Genomic DNA, 21226 nt, shown 5'->3' with positions numbered 1-21226 from the left:
TGTAAGTATTTTTTGTAATTTGACTTTGTTAAATATCTGATCTCCTTGGTGTAAAGCATAAATTAAGTGTTTCCTCAGTAGAAAATGCAAGGTGTGATGCACAGTAGTGGTACAGTATAAAAAAAATAATACTTTCATAATGATATTTATTAATATCACATATTGCCTAAACAATATCTAAACAATGTGTGTATAAAAAAAAACATGGTTGAATTTTACACACCCTCATTTAATTATATGAGGATAATAATCCTTTAGAAAGTTGAGAAAGCAGAGTACCAAGATAATGTTAAACAGCAACTACAGTATAACATTACCATATCTTTGGGAGCAAAAACCTTCAGCATCAAAACAGTTTCAAGTACTGTAAATATTTTAAAAAGCAAAATGAATTCTGAAGTTTACAGAAACATTTAGTCTCCATATGTAGAGGGCAATGCTTCCATACTTATTGATTGGCAATAAGTTAATGTAATATGGCCAAGGCAAGTAAGGCGATCATCAGTCATAAAGGAAATCAATCTCCAGATTTAAATCCAAATGAGTATTCATTTTACATCATGAAGAAAACATTGAAGTCAGAACTCCCCAATAAGGGGCTTTGATGGCTCAAAGGGTTACAGATTTCATTCAATTATTGTGTCAAAGGTATATGCACCCAAATGCTGACTTTTACACTCAAAAGTGAATGCATCCCCGTACATACAGTACGTGTGTCACTTGAAATCACTAGAATGAACACAAACATTGTTTTTGTGCTAATATTATCAAAAATATAAATCGATTAACTGTAAGGAAATATAATATTTTGATATTGATATAGCAGTACGTTTGGGCAATGATGTATGTTGTCCTTTGCTGGATATGCACTAATAATCTTTAACAACAGAATCAGAAATTCAGCAACAAAAGCTACTGAATGTATTAAGTAAATTTAGTTTGATGATTAAAGGCAGCCCATGGTCCTGTTACAAGACTGGGTTTTCTGTCCTTGATTTTCTTTCTCTTATGACATATATTTTTCGTTGACAGGCTTGTCTATACTTTTATTTTAGAAGTGCTATGACTTATATATACATATACAGTAACTGTGTTGCCTCCATATTTCAGAGTCACGAAACATTTAAAAGTAAGTAAAACAGCTTTTGCAACGTATCACAACGTTTTCATTGTCATGTTATCTGGGGGAACATTGTGGCACAGAGGTTAGCAATTGCGAATTGCTGCCTCACATTGCTGGGACCCCGAGTTGAATTTTGGACCTGGAGTGCTACAGTATCTACAGGGGGGAGGAAAAACCTCATTTCACTGTCAGGAAACCTCCGGGAGTCCACGGCTGAGAGCCCCTCCAGTGTATACAATAAACTTTATTGACATGTGGTAGAGGGAGCCGGTAGTCTCTCATGGACCGTGACAGCATCCCTTCCAGAGTGTATCCCACCTTGTGGTCATTGTTTGGTAGGATAAGCTCCATGTCCTCCATGACCATGTACTGGGTGAAGCTTTTAGAAAATGGATGGATGTTAACTGAGTCACAATATATCTCAATATGTATTCTTTTTTAAATGTCATTTTATATACAGCACTATCTAAATAAGCCTATAATCTACATTAATGCCTTTGTCTTTGTTCTTGCTTGTTTGCTCTGGTAGAGTAAGCCCTTGTAATTAGTTTATGGAAACCAAAGTACTGATTGTTTACAAAATCCTACTTCAGTAAACTAATTGCTTCAAAGTAATTAAATCCTTGGTTTGTTTCCATATTCACATTAGTTGCTGACCATGAATTTCCAGTCCATTAGGACAGAAGAAACAAGAATCATTGGATATACAATCTTTCATGTCTATAATACCACACAGATAACCTCTCTGTTCCAATGTTTCCAAATGAGCAATTATTACAGTCATTAGGTAAAACTCACACCTACACATATGCTTTAATTAATGAGTATCACCAGGTCTTTAGACCACTGATACTGTAGTGTGCCACTGTTTTATATTGTGGATAGACAAATAAACTTCAAATTTTACAACATTTAAAGAGATACTGTTCCCAATTTAACTTATTTAACCATTATAGACGGACCTTTGTGGATGACAGAAAATATCTATTTTGATTTTTAAAACATTAATTCAATGTTTTTTTTTATAAAAGCACATAATCCTCCCATCAATCCATTATCAGAAAGGTCCTCTCTGGTAAGGGCAGCTTGGAGCGTATCCGAAAAGTATAAGGTGTAGGGTGAGCATGTGAGAAGGACTGTGGAGAAAATAACAATCTTGAACATCCAATCAAATCTAGGCTGTATACTTTTTTTGGAGGGGAGGGGGCAGAACACCCAGAGAAACTCTAAACCCACAAACTCCTCAAAAATTCCGAGCCAGCAAATTGCAGACAATGAATAACTTAAATAAACTTTTTATTAAATAGTTTCTGATGGAGGAAATTGCAGTAGTCTACTATTGTCCTGAACCCCCGGACAACCAGTTAATTTTCTCAGGTAGTGATTTTCACATTATGATTTCCAAACAGGGATAAACATAGTCATACTTTTCATTAATGGAATGTAAACTTCATTGCCTCTTACGTCAAGAGAACAATAGAAAGAAGTAATGGATGTAAATAGAGCCGGTCCAGGCTCCTGTGAAGCGTAGTTCTGGACCCTATGCAGACGGTATAATCCAGAAGTAAGTGGAAAAGGATGATGGGGTGGAGACTACGAGGATCAGGAGGGGTTGACAGACAGGGGTGTGTGACGATGGTGAACTGGTGATCGGGGTGTGTAGCCAAGGTGAACAAGTCCATGGAGTCCAGAGTGGAAATCTGGGATGAAGTCCAAAAGTCCAAAACCGGGTGATCCAACCGAGATGGGACAAAACAGAGTTAAAAACCAGAACGGGATCCTGAGCAGTTACAGGGAATAAAAGCAGGATCATGAGGCCAGGCACTCCAAGCCCCAGACTCAGCTGGGTCAGGACGCCAATACGGACGTAGGGCAACTTGATGGAAGGTGGGCCTCCGGGCGTCTGTCTTCCAATGCAGAGCCCAGAGTGAGAGTGCCAGGCTTAAATAAGGCGGGGCAGGATTGGGGGCAGGTGCACGTAAATAGCAAAATAAGAAAGAGCCTGAACGCCCTTAAGAGGGGGGATTACGATTGTGACTTGGAAGTAAATATCTTGTGCAGTAGTGATATTATAAAAACACACCTTCACTAATATTCTTCTCTGTTTCTGCTGGAGTGTTGCTTTGGCTGCAGCAAAGAGCTGATCGAGGAATATAAAGAACAGGTCAATGCAAAATGCACTCCAAAACGTCTTTTGCAATAGCAAACTTGAATCCTGTTAAATGTAGTTAAACACTTTGATTGATTTCCATGGCGCTGCCAACATTTAAGAAATTATTCTACATGTGTTTAATGACTTTATGTCTTTTTAGGAGCTTCAGATCTCATATTCAGCATTATTACCAATCATTATTACTGATTTTATGAGGAAGCATGGTAATACCAATAATGAATGTCATGCATATTTTTATGCCCATTAACACTTTGGTTTCAGGCTGCAAATGATGAACATTACATAGATGGTCTTCAATTTGAACTAAACTATGTAGATTATGATATGACATAGCTAATGTAGATGAAAAAATACTGTAATTTTTAGGTCAATGATGATATTTAAAATTCTTGCTGATGATGTTCTGAGGGACACTAGAAAACAGAGCATGTTTTAATCTACAGTTTTATCTTATTTCAGTTTCATCTTATTGAGCTGACATGGCATTCTGAGTCTGTTGCTATTGTTTTATTTATCAATACGTATTGTATACTGCAGTTCCTTCCATGCAGTATCTTGCCTTGTTCCCATTTTCTGCCAGTTTAGGTTCTGATTCACCATTAATCAATATCCCTCATTGAAAATTAAGGAATATACTGATGTACAGTACAGCGCAGTATAATACAGTACTGTATATGAAATATACTGCATTTTGTACTGTAACTCAATAAAGAGTTTTTTTTTTGCTGTGCATAATCCACACTGAAGATACATGATAGAAAAGTGAAACACCAACATACTGAATAGAAAATCAGCCTAATCAGACTGAATCAAGTCAAAGCTAAATGTTCTGTCATGAATCTTCTGAAAAGATTGCCTTACACAATGCAACAAAACAAAAGAGCCTTTTTTGAGGCTTATCTTGACCTTGCAGAGAATATATTTTTAAAGAGATAACACTTGTAAGTGAAAACCTTCAGTAATTATAAAGATATCTTAAGATGAGGTCTGCAATACAGAGGCTAACAAAGACAATGTGCTTGACATTCACCATATCATTCAAGCCTTTGCCTGATATTTCTATTACTACTGATGATAAATCACAATCATTTGATGATTGTAACCATGGCACATTGTCTTGGAAATGTTTTTGAAATCCCTGGCTGTCAACTTCAATTTAAGCTTCAGAATATAATTCAAAAACAGACAAAAAAAAATCTTCAAGGTCCCAGTGCTTTCATGAGAAAATGGTTGGTAAAGTTGAGAATCCAAATCACAGGGTAAAAATATCATGTTGAATACAGAGTGTACTGATACCGTACAAGAACCAACAAATTATTAGAAACACTAAAATTCCCAAAGCTAAAGTTGGATTAAAATGAAAAAAAAAACATCAAAGAATGGGAGTATGTGCTTATTGGTGTTGTGATTTGAAGATATGTTTTTACTAAAACAATTAGAAAGTGGGACAGTAAATACAGGGAGTAGCTTGTCAGTCAAATTCCATTTTACAGTGTGCTTGCATTGTTCTTGGCCCACTAAACATTGTATGCTTCCTTTTTTTCATTGTCTACTTTCTACATTTGTTTTAAAGCATAATGAGCTGTGATGCTCATACAGTACATCTAGTTGGATCTCAGTAGGATGCCATGTTCTTGCTAAAATGAATCTTACTAAAACTTGAAAACTTGAAGTCTTACTGTACGTAAAAAATACAATGGAAATTTGCTGTATAGTACAATATTTACAGGAAAGAAGTCAAAGGAATTTGATCCAGTGAAATGATTGATCCATTTTTCCAAGATCTCCAACAATTTAAAGGATTTCTTTTTCTATTTGTCTTAAAGACAAGCTGTTAAATAAAAATGTATTGGCCTTATAAGAACATTATTTGTGTCAGGAAAAGTTCTCCTGCATCAACAATCAGCCCTGAAAAATAATCTTGAAGATGAGGTCTCATACAGTATGTTTAATTTATGCTTTCCACCAATGCATTCCCTGTGTATAATCTCCATTACTTGTAGTGGATTTCTTATATGGAAGAGACATTTTTAGATTTAAAAGAAATGTGTTTTAATTTGAAGTAGGGGTGAAAAGAATTGAAAATAAATTCCCCCTTTTACTTACCACAACCATACAAGGCTGTTGGTGCACTATGCTGTACAGCAAACCTGCTTTTGTTTTACTAGTAGACTATACTGAATTGAACAAACTTAATTCATCCTCAGATTTCAAAAGATGTCAGATCTCATGAAGGCTATAAGATTATATAAAACCCTGTGAAATGCAGCTGCTGTTATAAATAATGAAGTACTTGGTTTATTAAGGAAGCAATGTTGCAACTAAATATGTCACATTTCAAATAAAAGTAAAATGCAAAACCTCTAGGCTCAGTCAAAATAAACCAATAATCGAGGAAGCAACAGCTTGTCATTTATGATAAAAATTCTGATTCATCCGAGTCTTAAAAATAACATATTTAAACCATCTGCTGCATCTCGCCAATTGAAATGAATCTGCATTATTTATTCCTCTTATATTCAGAAATAAACTGTGACATAAAGAAATTGCAAAGATGAATTGTTCATTTTCGATTGAAGAAGCCAGCTCTGAGGGCATAAAGCATTTAGCTTCTGATGACTGTGTAATAGCCCCTCATTGTTTATGAATTAATGTTTAAATATTTAAAATTCCCTCAGGAATGGTTGCACTTATATCACAGATATATTAGTCTTTGTTAAGCACCAACACAACTTCTGAGTGTCATCTTAACAAGAAATCATATTAATCAACATGTCCTGCAGCTCAGAAAGATACAGTATGCATTTACTCATACATAGAGCAGTGGCTACATGATTGCTAAAAACGAATGCATGAGACCTGGGTGGAGGTGAGCACTAAGACTAATTAAGTCAGCTTAGCCGTGTGGTTAACAAGGTCTTTTCTTTGGGGAAAGGATTGCAAACCTTTGCCTTCTACAATTAGAGACTGGCCCTGGGCAGAGAAGCCAAAACAAAACAGGAAAATTCAACAGGAAAAACATAATTATTGAGTAATGCAATATCTGCATTGTTTTCTGATTTTTTTTTTTTAAATACAGCTTGTGGTAAGAATTATTATTAAAGATCAACCAATTTATACTTCAATTATGTTTTCATCGGCTGCAGAATTGAATGCAAAGAAACATGGCTGTGCCATACCCAACACCATCCGCTGGAGTAAAACAACAACAACCGAGATATCTTGAACAAAACAAGAAAATCACTAGCCGTAAGACAGTTACACCATAAGGGTGCAGTCTTATCAGTACTTCACAGTAAAGTTCATGCAAGGTGTAAGAGAAAGAATCAGACCAGGACTCAAATGGTTCAGAGGCATTTTGGAGTATACTGTACATCTTAAGGCTCTGTAGAAATTCTACATTGCATTGCATTGCAGTAACAGTCCTCTGGGGTCAAATTTGTCAAAAACAGTGCTGTTCTAGAGGGAAAGCCCCATACTAGTCTGAAACCAACAAAGTAATGAAGGTTACAAGGGCATGGAAATAATGCTTTGTGCTATGCAATTGTATCTGATTTCATTTGAAAAACTTAATTTTATGTGTTTAAAAGGAAACAAAAGCCTACAAAATTCAAGCCTTGAATTCAAATCCTGAGTATATTTGTCTCTGTCTCAGATTGGCTGATGTGCTGTCCCTGCTGCGATCCCAATATGATTGCTGACATAACTGAAACATGGATGTTTTTAAGATCATATGTAAAGCATTTGTATTACTACCAGCAAATTGTCTTATGTCAACTATATTACAGGCAAATCTAGTCATTTATTTTAAGACCACTGTCATGTGCATAATAATTCTAGGAACCACTTCTGGTCTTTTTTGTCTGCTGTCTTTGAATTACTATATTATCATCATACAGTATTTTCAGAAATCATTACTGTTTACTTTCCAGTCACAATTCATTAAAAAATTTAAATAACTTCAAGTTACAAATCATTTCCTAGTGAAATAATGGATTCATCCATTATCCATAGCCTAACATTACTCTTGCCTAACCAGAAGGTGCAAACAAAGATATATTAATAATAATAATAGCAGAAATAAATACATTAGTTTTGTCCCTCTTAACTGCTCCCATTTGGAAAAGAAAGGGCAAATGAATAATACCTAGCCCTGTGATGTGGCTGAAGACTGTATGATTCATTTTTATAATATTTCTGAATAATACATTAGGTAAAGCAGCTGATTTGTGTTGTGATCCATCATAAAAGGGTAAAAATAACACATATTTCTCTCAGAACCTCAAGGAACTGCCTTTTGATACCAGTGGAAGCACTTTGGATACACTCAGAATGAATAATTTCCTGGTAATAATTTATTATTTTAGTAGGTAATAATGATTTCCCCAACAGTACTTGAGTGACTCAATTTGTGGCTTCCTCGTGTTTATTTATCGATTCATCTCTCTTTATTAAGATTAGCAAAGATCTTCTGTCATCGTAAATCAAATTAATTTACAGTCACTTATGCCCTTGCTTAAATATGATGCTAGATTACACACAAATCAATCGTGCAACAAATTGTTCACAAACAGGAAAGAGCTCTTAGTGCAAACAGCATTACTTGAAAGCATACAAAGCCGATGAAGACTTAAGGAAATCCATCATATATAAAACAGATGATAACTCAGTAGAACATTATACTAAGGTAATCCTTAATGCTTCATAAATTCTCATTCAATAGGTATCTGTGCATTGTGGCTTAGCAGGTTTAGCATTTTAATGACCTACTCCAAGTGAAGCAGACAGAGGCTGATCATGAGTTATTGTTTCCTTCAAAAAGTCTTTTAACAGACCTGGCCTGTAACCCATTCAAGACCATTGTATATCTTTAAGCTGGTACAGTATAATTCTTTGACAGCACCTCACTCATAAGGTTCCTGGGAAGGAAACATATACTGTTAAAAATAAAATAAATGTTTTCTTTTGAGAAACAAACAGAAAAAGGGCAGAATTATAAATGAAAGAAAATCTCATTTAAATATTTTCATCCTTCAGTTTATGCAATGGGTATTTTCAAAACATCCATGTTTCGTTTCTTGTTAAGAGTTCCTGTGCCTTATTGGATGGGACAGAACATCAAGGTTTAGCTATTAGCCATATAATGCTTATAATAATTGTGGACATATTAGCAGAACTGAATCAAGAAGAAGCACTACTGAGTATGAATTCTGGAGAAGTGCTCTGTATGTGATGAGAATGGAGAAGGAGTGCATTCCAAACAATACATTAAATGAGTGGGATAATTGCCTTGAAGGAGAAAAGACAGGCAGGACCAAAATAAAACTCAGAGTGGTAGGTTATGATCTTGGGGTTGCTTATGTTAATATATTGAGAGATTGGGAGAGCACAACTCACCAATAGTGTAAACTATGAATATGTTCTGTATTTAAAGAACATGCTGATACTGGTGAAGACATTGAATACAAAAGTGCATGGAACAAGTGGCAAGATCTCACAGGAGTGTTGTATGATCAGAAATTGCCACTGAAACTGAGAAAAAAAGAGTACTGTATGTGAAGCACAGGTGAAACCCCTACAGCATCAGTGAATGTTGAACAGACAGCACGATCAGAAAGTGAGTGCAGCAGAAATAAAAAAAAATGAGAATGCACAGACAGGGATGAGGTGTAACCAGAACTGATACAATGGGAAATGAGGATGTGAGACAAAACATCAAAGTGCCTCCAAACAGCTAAGACAATAATAAGACAAACAATGAGACAATAAGACAAAAAATAGTTCAAACCAACTAGGATGGTATGAATGTGTCACAGAGGAACCAGCAATTATATTGAGAAAAGAGTGTGAAGGAGAAAGCATCTGTTAAAGAGTGGAAGAAGAGAAGATGAAGATGTTCTTAAAAAGCCATGGAACAACAGACCTAGTCTGGATTTGAAGGAGTGTGAATTGAAAGAGTAAATATTGTAGAGATCTATGCAGGCAGTGATGTCATGTACAGTAACCCACCACATAAAGAAATGGTGGGGAGCTTTGAAGAAGTTGCTTGTTAAACTTTGCCTTTCTCTTGAGGATATAACAGAACTCTTCAGTCCCTGAAAGCAATTTGTGATTGCCAGAAATAACCTATTCTCCAAGTCGTACTGCTCAGTATGACAGTTGTGTAATGAGTCAGCAACCAGTTTCATTCAATTGTCACTTGATTATTACTCAGTGTCTCCAGGGGTTCACCTTAACATTTCTGCCAACATTTTCCCGCCAGGTTAAAGAAAAAAAACTGGCAGGAAAAAATAATTAAAACAAACAAAAAACAGCTGTAGGATCTGTAGTTAATGGGAAGTGCTGAACCGAAGGGATAAACTGAGAAATGCCTATCTTTGTTTAGGAGTCGTCTGTGATTGAATTCTCATCTATTTTGCTGCATTTATTACATTTATCATGTAGAGTAGGGATGGAGATTCATCAACAGCTTCAAACAGTCAGTTGTAACATTAAATGAGAGAATAACAATAAAGTCATTTGAAAGACAAGAGTTTCATTTGCAGTTGAATGCTTCCATTAGTCACCAAGATTAAATTGAAAAGTATTGGCACCATTTTCTTTTATTCCACATGTATAAGACCTGTATAAGATAATGATCCCAGAGTATTATGTACTTTACTTCAAACACAATCTCATTAAATTTAAAAAAAAAGTTTTGTGCTGGCTTTGAATATAATAGAACATACAGTACCACAACTAATACCAGGCATATGCTTACAGCACTTAGCAAATACATCTTAATAAAGTACTAATAAATCCCTGATCAGATTCTATAAGCTGCTCAACTTTAATCTTCATTACACTGATCAAAACAATATTTTAACAAAATTACACAATGCAGCAGTCAAAACACTTCTACAGTTGCCATATTGCATATCCATTGACATGCTAACCCTTTCCAGGGAGTATTCCCAACAGATTCCCCTAGAGTTCAACACACAGAAATATTTAACACCACATTGCAATATGGGCAGATAATTCCCACAGCAAGACTACATCTCTGAACATTTGGAAAAATCTGGTTGACATTAAAAGGAGGTGGAAAGCCATGCTACATTCCATCATTTCTGATGAGAAATGCTCCAAGGCCACCTTTGGAAACGTATTTCTTTGGCTGCGTTTAGAAACATGGAATTACCGAAGCTTCTTCTAGTGTGATTTTTGTACAGTATCAACAAAATACTGTCATCCAGATCTGTTCTTTCTAAGCACAAAGCAAATGAAAAAACACTGTGATATAAAATAGAATCAGTGGCACACGTGTTATTCCCTTCTGGAGGCTTACCTTTAACTTGCACTCCAATGAAAAAGCTGACATTGACATTCCCCACGTATCTCTCCACCAGAATGTAGTACCACTGCTCCCAAAAGGGAAGCTGGGTCTCCAGCTCGCAGCTCTTGCTCTCTTTGCAGTCCAAGTAAGTGGAGTTATGCAGAGGTGGGGCTTTGGCCCTGATCTTCAGGAACACTGGGCAGCTCTCCACCGTCTTGTCTATCGTGCTACAGTTCACAAGCTGCACCTTCACTTTGGAAATGTAATTTGGAATAAACACTCTAGGAGGAAGAACAGAACAAAATACATGACTGTACAGTAACAACACATGAAAATTGCGATGCTGAATCTCAACTGAACAGTACCAGAATAGCAACTGAACATACAATATCATGTAATTCCTTTGATGTCTGAAGAGGCTGATTTTGAATTCAGCCCTGCTAATGTAATTTCCAGTGGCATGAAGAGTAGATTGGCCGTGTAATTACATGAACAGGGCTTTAGGAATTAGTTCATTCCTGCGGTATTTAGTTGAAATTTATTATGAGTTAACAGCCACTATTTTAAAGCATTACCCATGACCCCTTAGTCTCAGCTGCAGCAGTCTCTATTGTTACTGTTGTAAGGCAATGTGAAATCAAACTTTCTTTTTTAATGACATCAATTTTAAAAATTAATGTCCTTGAGACCATTAAGTGCCAGAGATTGGAGAAGTTCCTTTTTCAAAGGTCAACAGATTTAAAAAAAAAACTAAATACTGTAATTGCATGACATACACAGAAAAGGTGAAGTGGTTTGCTATTTTAGCACTCACAATTTTCCAACAGAAGTAATAAACAGATGTTGAATGACAATAAAAGGCATTTACTCTGATTTGACATTTACAAAGCATGATGTAGTTATTCCATTTTTAATACTGTACATATAAACTGTACTGTAGATCCAATTTGAAATCCTAAATCCTAAATCTTTTCAATCCTAAATTGAAAAGGTAGAAGTGTTTTTGTCTAACTTTATCTTGTTTTTCAGACACATGTGACATGCCATAAAAAAGTCATAATAAAAACGGCATTTTCTGCTATACATCAATAAAAGTATACATATTTATTATACAATAAGGGACTAAGGCCAAAGCAAAAGCTGTTTTCTTTTCTGTATTAATGAAGAAAATAGCACTGGTGGCAAGGAATTTGGAAGTGAGTGGTGCATTAGTACTGGAAAATGATGATATTTAAATAAGACTATGTAGAGTATTTATTAACAAAATCGTTAATATTAACAAAAGCCAAGTTTTGTTAAAAAGCTTTTGGTTTTGCTGACAGAATGAAATGAACTGACTGTTTTGTCTAATCTTCTAATTAAACAACACAAAACATGAGAAATGTGGTGTACATGCTTGGTCACATTATATTACAGGAAATGCACTAATTGTAAGTTATGTCTTTGAATTTTTTTTTCTAAATTAATCTTTCATTTGTATGAGTTTAATTAATATTTTGGGTTGTGCTTTGCCTTGGCATAACTTTTGTGACTGATTAAATGAAACAAATTCACTTCACCTTCAGACTCATTCTTATTCTGGTGATAGTCATAGTTATTACTTTTCTGTTATTAATTCAACTTGAATATGCTCAAGGGAATGCAGTTAATAAACTTGCTGAAATTATCTGTGTGTGTGTTTAGTGTGTGAGTTTCTGGAAATTGCCTGACAGGTTGATTATAAAATTGCTTAAGCTGTCATTTGAGTCTATCTGCGTTTGACAGAAGAAAAACAGGCCTATTGAAAAAAAAATCTGCTCATCAGAGAATTAAAACAACATTATGCATATCCTGCACACTCCTGTTTTAATATATCTAATTGTTTGGATTTCATATGCTCAAGTTTATACCATGTTAGGGTCTTGCTAGATTTCAAATTATGAAAATGAACACTTCAAAATACTATAGTGTTATTCTTCAATTTCCCTATAGAAATCAAGGGCACATTTGTATTCATCATTATAATAAAAGATATATGAAACTGAGGTTTCCTCTTTTTTTGTCTGGAAATTGAAACACTGTCATGTTCTTTTTAAATTATGTCCCCCGTACAGAAATCAGCTTAACATTGATTACAGTATGTTAAATATGTTTTTTTGCTGTTCACTTCAATATATAAGTTATAATTTATTTCTTCCTTTGTTACAGTAGTTTCCTTGGATTGATTTAGCTTACCTGTTCTTCCAGACAATGAGCGAAATACTCTTTAATATAACAATTTTGAAGACTTAAATAATTTCTTTCATCTTTTATTAAGTACAGTGTTTAAATATTTCCTCTTAAAAATACATCATGTCATGACATATTTATATCATGTAAACATACAGTATATCACACATTTTCATTCCCAGCTTTCACAGTGCATTCATGTCTTTTAATAAATGTATGCTCCACTCATGTTAATAAAATGTCATACGTGATTTTTTTAAATGGTAAATTACTTTTACACAGGCTCTGTACCATTAATGTGAAGCTTATCTTTTAGTTCATGTTTATCTCCTTGAACTACCATGAACATTTTGAGCTTAGAAAATATGTTGATTGTTCATTGCTATTCATTTATTGAGTACTTTGATGAAGCATACAGTAATCATATAAGATCTTGACTCAACCCCAAATGGTTTAGATGTGCTTCAACTGAATAGAAAGAATAATATGAAATTGCAATAATTTGTATAACCTCAAATTGAATATTGACCTTAAGATATACTATACATATTATAATGGACCATAATAATAATATAAACCTGATTAATACTGTATTTTGTTAAAGTGTTCTTGCAGTGATAATGCTACAGTAAATATCATTTGCTGAACACAGAAAACATATAACATTCCTGTAATTTCTGTTGTGTCCTGGTAGGAGTTGAAGCCACATAAGACAACATACAACTTCAGCTAATTGTAGCTATCAACTGTATATACAGTACTGTCCCAATGTAACTTTATTAAATAGACAACATCAAGACTGATATGTTTGTAGTGTTGGATCTGTAACTATTACAGGCTACCCTTCAATCTCTGTAGTCTGAAAAACAACAAACTTTGGTATACATGTACAGGTATGCACTTGTGCCCTCTTGTCTGTAGTATTCCCAAGAGATGTTAAATACTGCCACTTACTTGTAAAGCACCGATCTGTTGTGTACTGGGATCATTTGCTTTATCAAGTATCCAGGATACAGGACAGGAATACCAATCAATCTCTGCACAATTAATTGGGGCTGAAAGAGGTATTGGCATTCTTCATAGAGCCCCTGCATGGGAATAATAACAACATATGTAAAAATCTGTTATTCTCGTCTGAAGATATTTATCTGGCCCTGAAAGGAAATTCCATGCAATCCAGTAATTCCACTGTGATCCAACAAACCTAATGCAAGTGTTCTTTTACAATGAAAACATAAACTCATTCTACTTCATCTACTGTAAATATTAGGCTAACAGATGTAAACATACATTATTATTTGTAATACAACTGAATTATGCCTATATCGATATTTTCTCAAATTCTCGTAAATACTTTCCTCCATGCAGTTCATAATTATAAATGGCATGAACCAGGTTTCCTAATAAAAATGAAAAATGCTAAATGAAAAATTCTAGTAAGCTTTTATTAAATCAATTTATGTAAATTATGTGTCAATGACAAAACAATAAATCACTGAGAACATCTTGTAAAACACTTCTCACAGTATAAAATACATAGTTTAAAAAATCAATGATTTCATGCAAATTCTGTAAAGGGTGCAATGTGAATCATATTTTATAAATAATACATAATATTAATGTAAAATAAAGCAAAACTTTGTATTCATCTTAAAAGCTTCTATTTTAAAAGAATTCTTGCAAACACAGCAATGTCAGACATAAAGACCTGAATAACACAGAGGATGAAATGTTTTTTTTAGGAAAAATCCACTGAGAGATCTTATGTCTTAAACAAATACACAGTTTAAGTATTTCTGTTATATATGTTCTTCTCCCCAGTCTCATTTTTACAATGCATACAGTAGATTTGTCAAATAAATAACATTGTACAGTATGTAATCTATTTTGGATTCAGTATTTTGAAAAATACAGTATATTCTGTCTACACTACTATATTGTTGTTGTTATTAGATAATTTATTGATCCCGTGTGTGGGAAATTGCAGAATTATTATTATTATTATTATTATTATTATTATTGATGCTGTTGCACTAAGAATAAAGAGGTTAAGGAGAGTATGTCTAATCAAAAGATAGGGAGGTACAGTAATTAAAACACTGTGGCATCCATTTAGGTAAAAGTGTGTTACAGTATAAGCCTTTAGGTAACCAATACGAATTAAGAATAAGCACTTGGGAAATGTGTTGGTGTGTGTAAAAAATATATTAGTGTTGTTTTAGATTTGGTGACAGTTCCATTTGAATTTCAGGGAACGTCATTCGGTGTGAGAATGTCATGATGCAAGCACTGTATATTGTGCTCATCAAATCACCATGAAAACAACCATTCATCATTAAGATGCCACTGCTGATTATTGGAGAGAAGAGCTCAGCACTTGGAGTGCTAAACACTGGGATATAGCAATAGCTGTCACATTCATGTTCACACAGCAACCATTTCTTGTCTATTAGAATATGTTAGGATGACTGGTTAGTTATTTTGCTTAGACTGTTATTGTAATGGGTACAGTGGTACAGTGCTTAGCATTTCTGCTTCACAGCCTTGGGGCCTGGGTACAATTCCAGACCTGGGGTTTTATTTGCGTAGACTTTGTAGGTTATTCAAGTGTTCGTGTGGGTTTCCTCCTGGTGCTCTGGCTTCCTCTCACAATCCAAAGACAAACTGGTAGGTTAATTGGCTCTTCCGAAAACTGGCCTTGGTGTAAGTGTGTGTGCTTGTGTCTGTGTGTGCCCCGCAACTGACTGGCATCCTGTCCGGGGTATACCCTGTCTTGCACCCATTGCTTGCCAAGATCCCTGTGATGCTGGACTGGATAAAATAGTTTGACAATGGATGGATGGAGGTTATTGTCCTCACTCTGGTACACCGTTTATTACCTCAGTAAGACAGGATGGGAACATCTGTTTTTAAAACCTGCTCTCACTTGTATCTGGCCTGAGCTACAGAAAATGCTGTCACTGGGATTTGGAACAGGACAATTAGGGACGGAACAGTCTGAAGATATATGGCAGATCATAGTTCACAGTGCTCTGGCCCAATCTTTATTCATCAACTTAAAGTTGCACAACAATGCTAGGCAGCAAGTGGTGGTAATAGTGGTTATAAAAGCTTGTTAATAAAAATGTTATTTCCAATTATGAATCAAGATTTAAGACATGTGTGGGGTGTAATTAACCCTAAGCTCCTATAATAATTTGTTGTTCTATACTGTATAAAAGTCTCATTTCTTAATACAGCTGTACTCTATATAGACATCTCACATCACTGTTCCTTCCATTGACCCTGCCTAATGGTAACCATAACCCTAGTTCTAGGCAGTGTGGTGCACAGGTGACGCACACAGAAAGGTCATCTTCTAACATGACAATTTTCACACAGGCGCAGCCAAGACTACACTGGCTTTCTTTGTGCACTCAGTGTTCAAGTGTTAGATTTCAAAGCGAAGGTAGTTTTCAGAACCAAATCACAGATTGTAGGATACATAATATACAGTACTTGATATTTTACAATTGCAACAGTTCCAGCACTACAGTATATTATCTGTTTACTCAACCAAATCATGTCTAAATAAATGTCCTGGGCTATCCTGTTCCAGTGATCAACAAGTAGATCTCGTTGTTGATTCACATTCTGTTAAATGGGACAGACAAGGTTTTGACATCCAACTTTATTCAAATATAATTACATCACTACTTTATTCCAAAGACAAAGAATGTACATTACAGTGGTTCAAGTAGGTAGCAACTTCAGCATGCATAGACTGCAAAGGAACAAGTAAAGGCTTATTCCATGCTTAAAAGAGAAAAAAAGAAACATAGCATTTCGGCTGTGAAGCCTTCTTCGGGTGTCTCATTCTTTCCATGTACATTACGGTATGTACCTGTATGAGGTAGACCACACTAATTTTTCACGCAATTAAACATTCCACTGACATGTGGAAGAAGCAACTTTAACCAAAAATTTATTTTGAATGCAACAAATGAGAAAGCACATATTGTTAACAATATCTTTTAGCTAAAGAAGTAACATTGCAAGACTGAATATTTAGATCTTTTGAGCTGGAGTGAAATTAACTATACAACTCTTGTCCCTGCCTGAATGGTAATCTCATAATTTGATCTTAATGAATTTAGAACCACAAAGCATGTCCAATGTAATTTCTTTAAAAAGAAAGGAGATTTAAGGAGATTAAACAAATAAGATAATGTTGGACTAAAATTAAATATGTACTGTTGTTCTCTGCTGTATTAGAAAGGAACAGTTCTCCATGCCTGAGTTACAAAGAAAATTACTGGCATACATATGCCCCAGAGGTACTGTATATGCACCTGGCCTGCCAACTCTGCAAGAAACTCCATATAGCATAATGATTATTTTTTCTACCATTCTACAGCACTAAAGTAAAATAAATGACTTTATCAGCAGATTGGAAAAATACGAAAAGAAATGTGACCTTTTTGTTACTGCTTCTGTGTTCAGTGCTGTTTATCTGTGTGTTATACTGAAGTCACATTTTCTTCTTCTTCATAGATACTATAAGACCCACATTTCAACAATACACAGGCATAATAATACATTTAGAAAAACTGCATATACAGTATACAGTAAGTGATCATGGGAAGCAGCAAAGCATATCAGAAGCACGGTGAGTCTACAGTACATTGCAAAACTATAGATGGTAACTTTTTTGATTATAGACATATTTCTGGAATATGTATGTTCAGTATCTCTGACATACATGAAAAAAGTGATCCTGCAGTATTGCATATTCTATAATAATTCTTCTGACACCTATATTTGCACTGAAAGGCCTTTGAAGTATTTTCATGAATAATGTTCTTCTGAACAGATGATATCAGACCTTTGCAGACCTCTCCATCACTATATTAATCATGACATGGGGAAAACAGCTGCTGCCAACTGCCTGTGGTGTTTACTCTTTTGTACCAGGTCCTTTACAAAATAATGATATTCCACCAATGTATTATGATGAAGGGATCATCTTTTTGTTGATCTATTAGTGTGTTTATAACCTATAGACAAGAATCCCATATTTAATATTTTGGTAAAAACCCAATCAAAAATATTTTTTTTTCAGTTTTAATCAACAAACCCACATTAAGAGTTATTAACCCGTGCACAGACAGCATGTCATTATTTTTTGTGCCAATTTTCATGTTCACTGTGACAATTTGTTTCAACTTATTCAAATTATATATAAAAGGGAACCACCTGTTGTGAATCACCCTGTACATCTTTCCAGTGCTCTCAATACCACCAGATTGCCACATGGGGATGGGGTCAATCTTGTTTTTTCAGAGCCTTCATGGCCAGTATTCCTTTCCATCCTGCTATAGGTACAGTATGAATACTTTATTTATTTTATTTTAGACAAACTCAGATAAGCGTTACTCTACTCCAAATTGGTCACAATGTCATTTCACTATCAAACTACGGTACATCCTAGAGGAGATACATAAAGATCAGGTCAAATCATCTTCACTCACTAGCTAGCTAACTACAGGGTAGCTACACATTCCATCAGTTATTATACTGTACTTAAAACTCTCTTGTTACCTGTTGTAGCTGAAGTGTGTACTGCTGCAGGATGTACTGGAGTTCCATTGTCCATGAACCTCATGTGTAGGTGTTAAGTTGGCCCTTATGGATATTAGTCTTTCATTTCAAATTGCCATTTGGGCTTATTGATAGGCAGTTTCGAAAGCATCAGCAACTTCATTATCATCCACTATGGTATTATAACAGAGTGAGCTGTTCTATTTTTAATTGTTTCTTGTTCTGACACAATAATGAAGCAGTGTTTTGCTTCAGTTCTCACTGCACATGCCTGTCGTATTGCTATGCCATCTAAATTCTCCATTTCCTCCTCATCATTGATTGGTGTCTGCTAAATTTTCCTTTTGCACTCAAACTGCTGCCGTTTGGGTACTAATTCTGTATCCACCTGTTTGCTCACAGAAATCAATCAAAGACTTTACATTTCAAGCTCAAGCAATGGTCTTTATGGGGTTTCGTATTTAAAAAGGTGTATCTCTGTAGTGGATTTACTGTAAGTAGATAATGAACCCTTTCAGGACAAAAATACCCCCTCTGAACCTTTCAAATCCACTACTGCTCCTTCTCCATATCAACATCTCCCTCTCATCCCGACTTGACATCTGCTGTGGGACTTAAGTCCCATCTATCTTAACTAAGACACTCCTGCCTGCAAACACGTGTTAACATCTCAGTCTCACATTTACAACCTGCCAGGGCTGCTTAAAAGATGCCAATGTCTGTTTCATTTTTTTCATATCTTTCATATGCCAAAAATCCCTCCAAGTTTCCTCTGCTTTCCCCGTTACTGTTCTCTCATCCTTTCTCTGCTTTTGCATTTCATTGAGTTCATTGTGTTAGTTTCCAGGTGCAGTCTTCCCATCCACTATACTCCAGGCCCAGCTATCTCTGTGTTCCTCCTTCCTTCTGGGGTTTGACTGTCTCATCCAAATGGGCAAGCATCACCCCTCAAACCAAACAGGTTAATGCAAACCTTATACATACAGTTCTTAATGGTTAACGACATGAATGTGATCTTATTCTTTAAGTTCAGCGCTCCTTTGCTTTGTTCCTTTGAGAAAAACTGTCTCCTCTTGGCCAGGGATTGACTCTCAAGCTGAGCATGTTAACACCAAACATTTCTATAAAATGCTACAGTATTTCGTTCCTCTAATCTTATTATTATAACTGTCAGAAATTATTGATCATTATACCCCTTTAAAGGTTATCAGCCTTCTGTACAATCAAGACATTTGTTCCCCATGGATACTTTTAGGGATTTCGACTTCCTAGGCCAGTTGGCAGTCCCTCAGACTCAGTGGGTTAATGCCAAAATATCAATATCCTTACCACAATGGCATTACTGGATTTTATCTATATCTTCACAAATTCTTTTTTACATTTAGATTTTCTTTTACTTCTCTGGCACGCTTGTACACAGTATGTAGTTGTGTGAAAGGTGGAATGTGTTGTATTAAGCAATAATTAAAACTGATTTTGGAAAATAAAGAAAGTAGACATTTTACTGATCTGTATATGCCCAATGAACTTTGGGTAACTATGTAAGGAGAAAACTCAAATAACGCTGCCATTAAAGAACAAATTAGAAAAAGGGTCCCATCTGCTATTTGCACAGAGCCGAAATCATAAAATAAGGCACAGCTGGTGTTGTAAAATGCAGCAAGGGTTTTATATAGAACCACCATAGAGACGTTCATGCATATGAAAGAGAAATTTGTCATCGTGTAATATAATGGCTTTAACTCCTTTTAAATTTATGATTTTATAGCTCTGAGAATGTTTTAAATGGCAGGTTAGACCAATACAGCATCTAAATTTTAAGTAAGTTGTAAAATAGAAAAGATCATCACTGCTGAACACAAAACATTGATGCCAGGCTGTTTGTGTTTTACATTCAGTTGTCTAATTTGCCACTACTTAGCAGTGCAGAGATTTGCTTTATGTTCATATGTACATAGTGACCCAGTGGCTGTTAAGAGAGGCTGAAAAGATCATAAACTCAATTAAGTTGTGCTAGGTTTTTGAATGGATTGTTTTTTAAACTTGGGCTAACACTCGTATTCTCTGTTTTTTTTTACTTCCTAAAAAGATTCTTAAGGTTATAAATGTATAACTCAATTGAGAAAACAGACACAATCATTTAAGTGGAAAATATTAAAATGCTGGGTTCCAGGAGAAAGCAATATACTGACTTACAGTATAAATTGAAGTATACATAACTTAAGTATCATTTTATAAAGAAGGTACCTAAACTGCACATTTAATTTAATCATGCTTAAAGGACTTTCAGGACAAAGTAAGAAACAAAACTTGAGCTAAAAGAATCTTCACAAACCAAGAATCTTTTGTCAGTTCCTATGAAAATAAGATTTGGCTTTTTACCTCCAGTAATAAGGTCTCAGAGTCCAAAAGAAAAAGAACCATTTTGCAGTCAATTATCTTTGTCTTTTAGGATTCTGCTTATTTTAATCATGCAGTTATCCACTTGATTTTCTTAGATTTATTCATAAGATTTCAACTCTTAAGTTGACATTTTAATCATCTCCTCTGTTTCTGAAAATCCTGTGCATTATACAAAGCAGTATCCCTATATGGTTTACAGCTGAATTAAGAGCTGAACATTATTAATCCATTTCTCTTCCACAGTATTATAACTACAAGTTTCCAGTGATCAAGTCACATGAAGTTATAAAATTAAGTTCTTTTCAGTCAGTTAGCTTGACTGCCATTTAATGCCAACTCATTGCTCATGTTCATCATAAAGACAAGCAGGGAGACTTACCAGATTGTAATGCCTCACCAGTTTCAGATCAATTAATAAAAACAT

The 21226-nt window shown here is 35.0% G+C and overlaps 1 protein-coding gene across 1 annotated transcript in view; it reads right to left on the bottom strand.

The window, feature by feature from the left end:
- The window catches only part of tmem8b (transmembrane protein 8B), a gene marked incomplete at its 5' end in the record, with an annotated part of 90246 nt that overhangs the window by 55533 nt on the left and 13487 nt on the right, over positions 1-21226 (bottom strand). Inside the window, 2 exons of the mRNA XM_088911150.1 lie at positions 10624-10892; positions 13774-13907. Of these exons, the coding sequence (XP_088767276.1) occupies positions 10624-10892; positions 13774-13907 (403 nt within the window). The remainder of the gene's footprint in view (positions 1-10623; positions 10893-13773; positions 13908-21226) is intronic.

This window comes from Atractosteus spatula, chromosome 3, assembly GCF_055471065.1.
Source record: "Atractosteus spatula isolate fAtrSpa1 chromosome 3, fAtrSpa1.hap1, whole genome shotgun sequence".
In the NCBI taxonomy this organism is placed as follows: domain Eukaryota; kingdom Metazoa; phylum Chordata; class Actinopteri; order Semionotiformes; family Lepisosteidae; genus Atractosteus; species Atractosteus spatula.
This window is presented reverse-complemented; position numbering and strand designations above follow the sequence as displayed.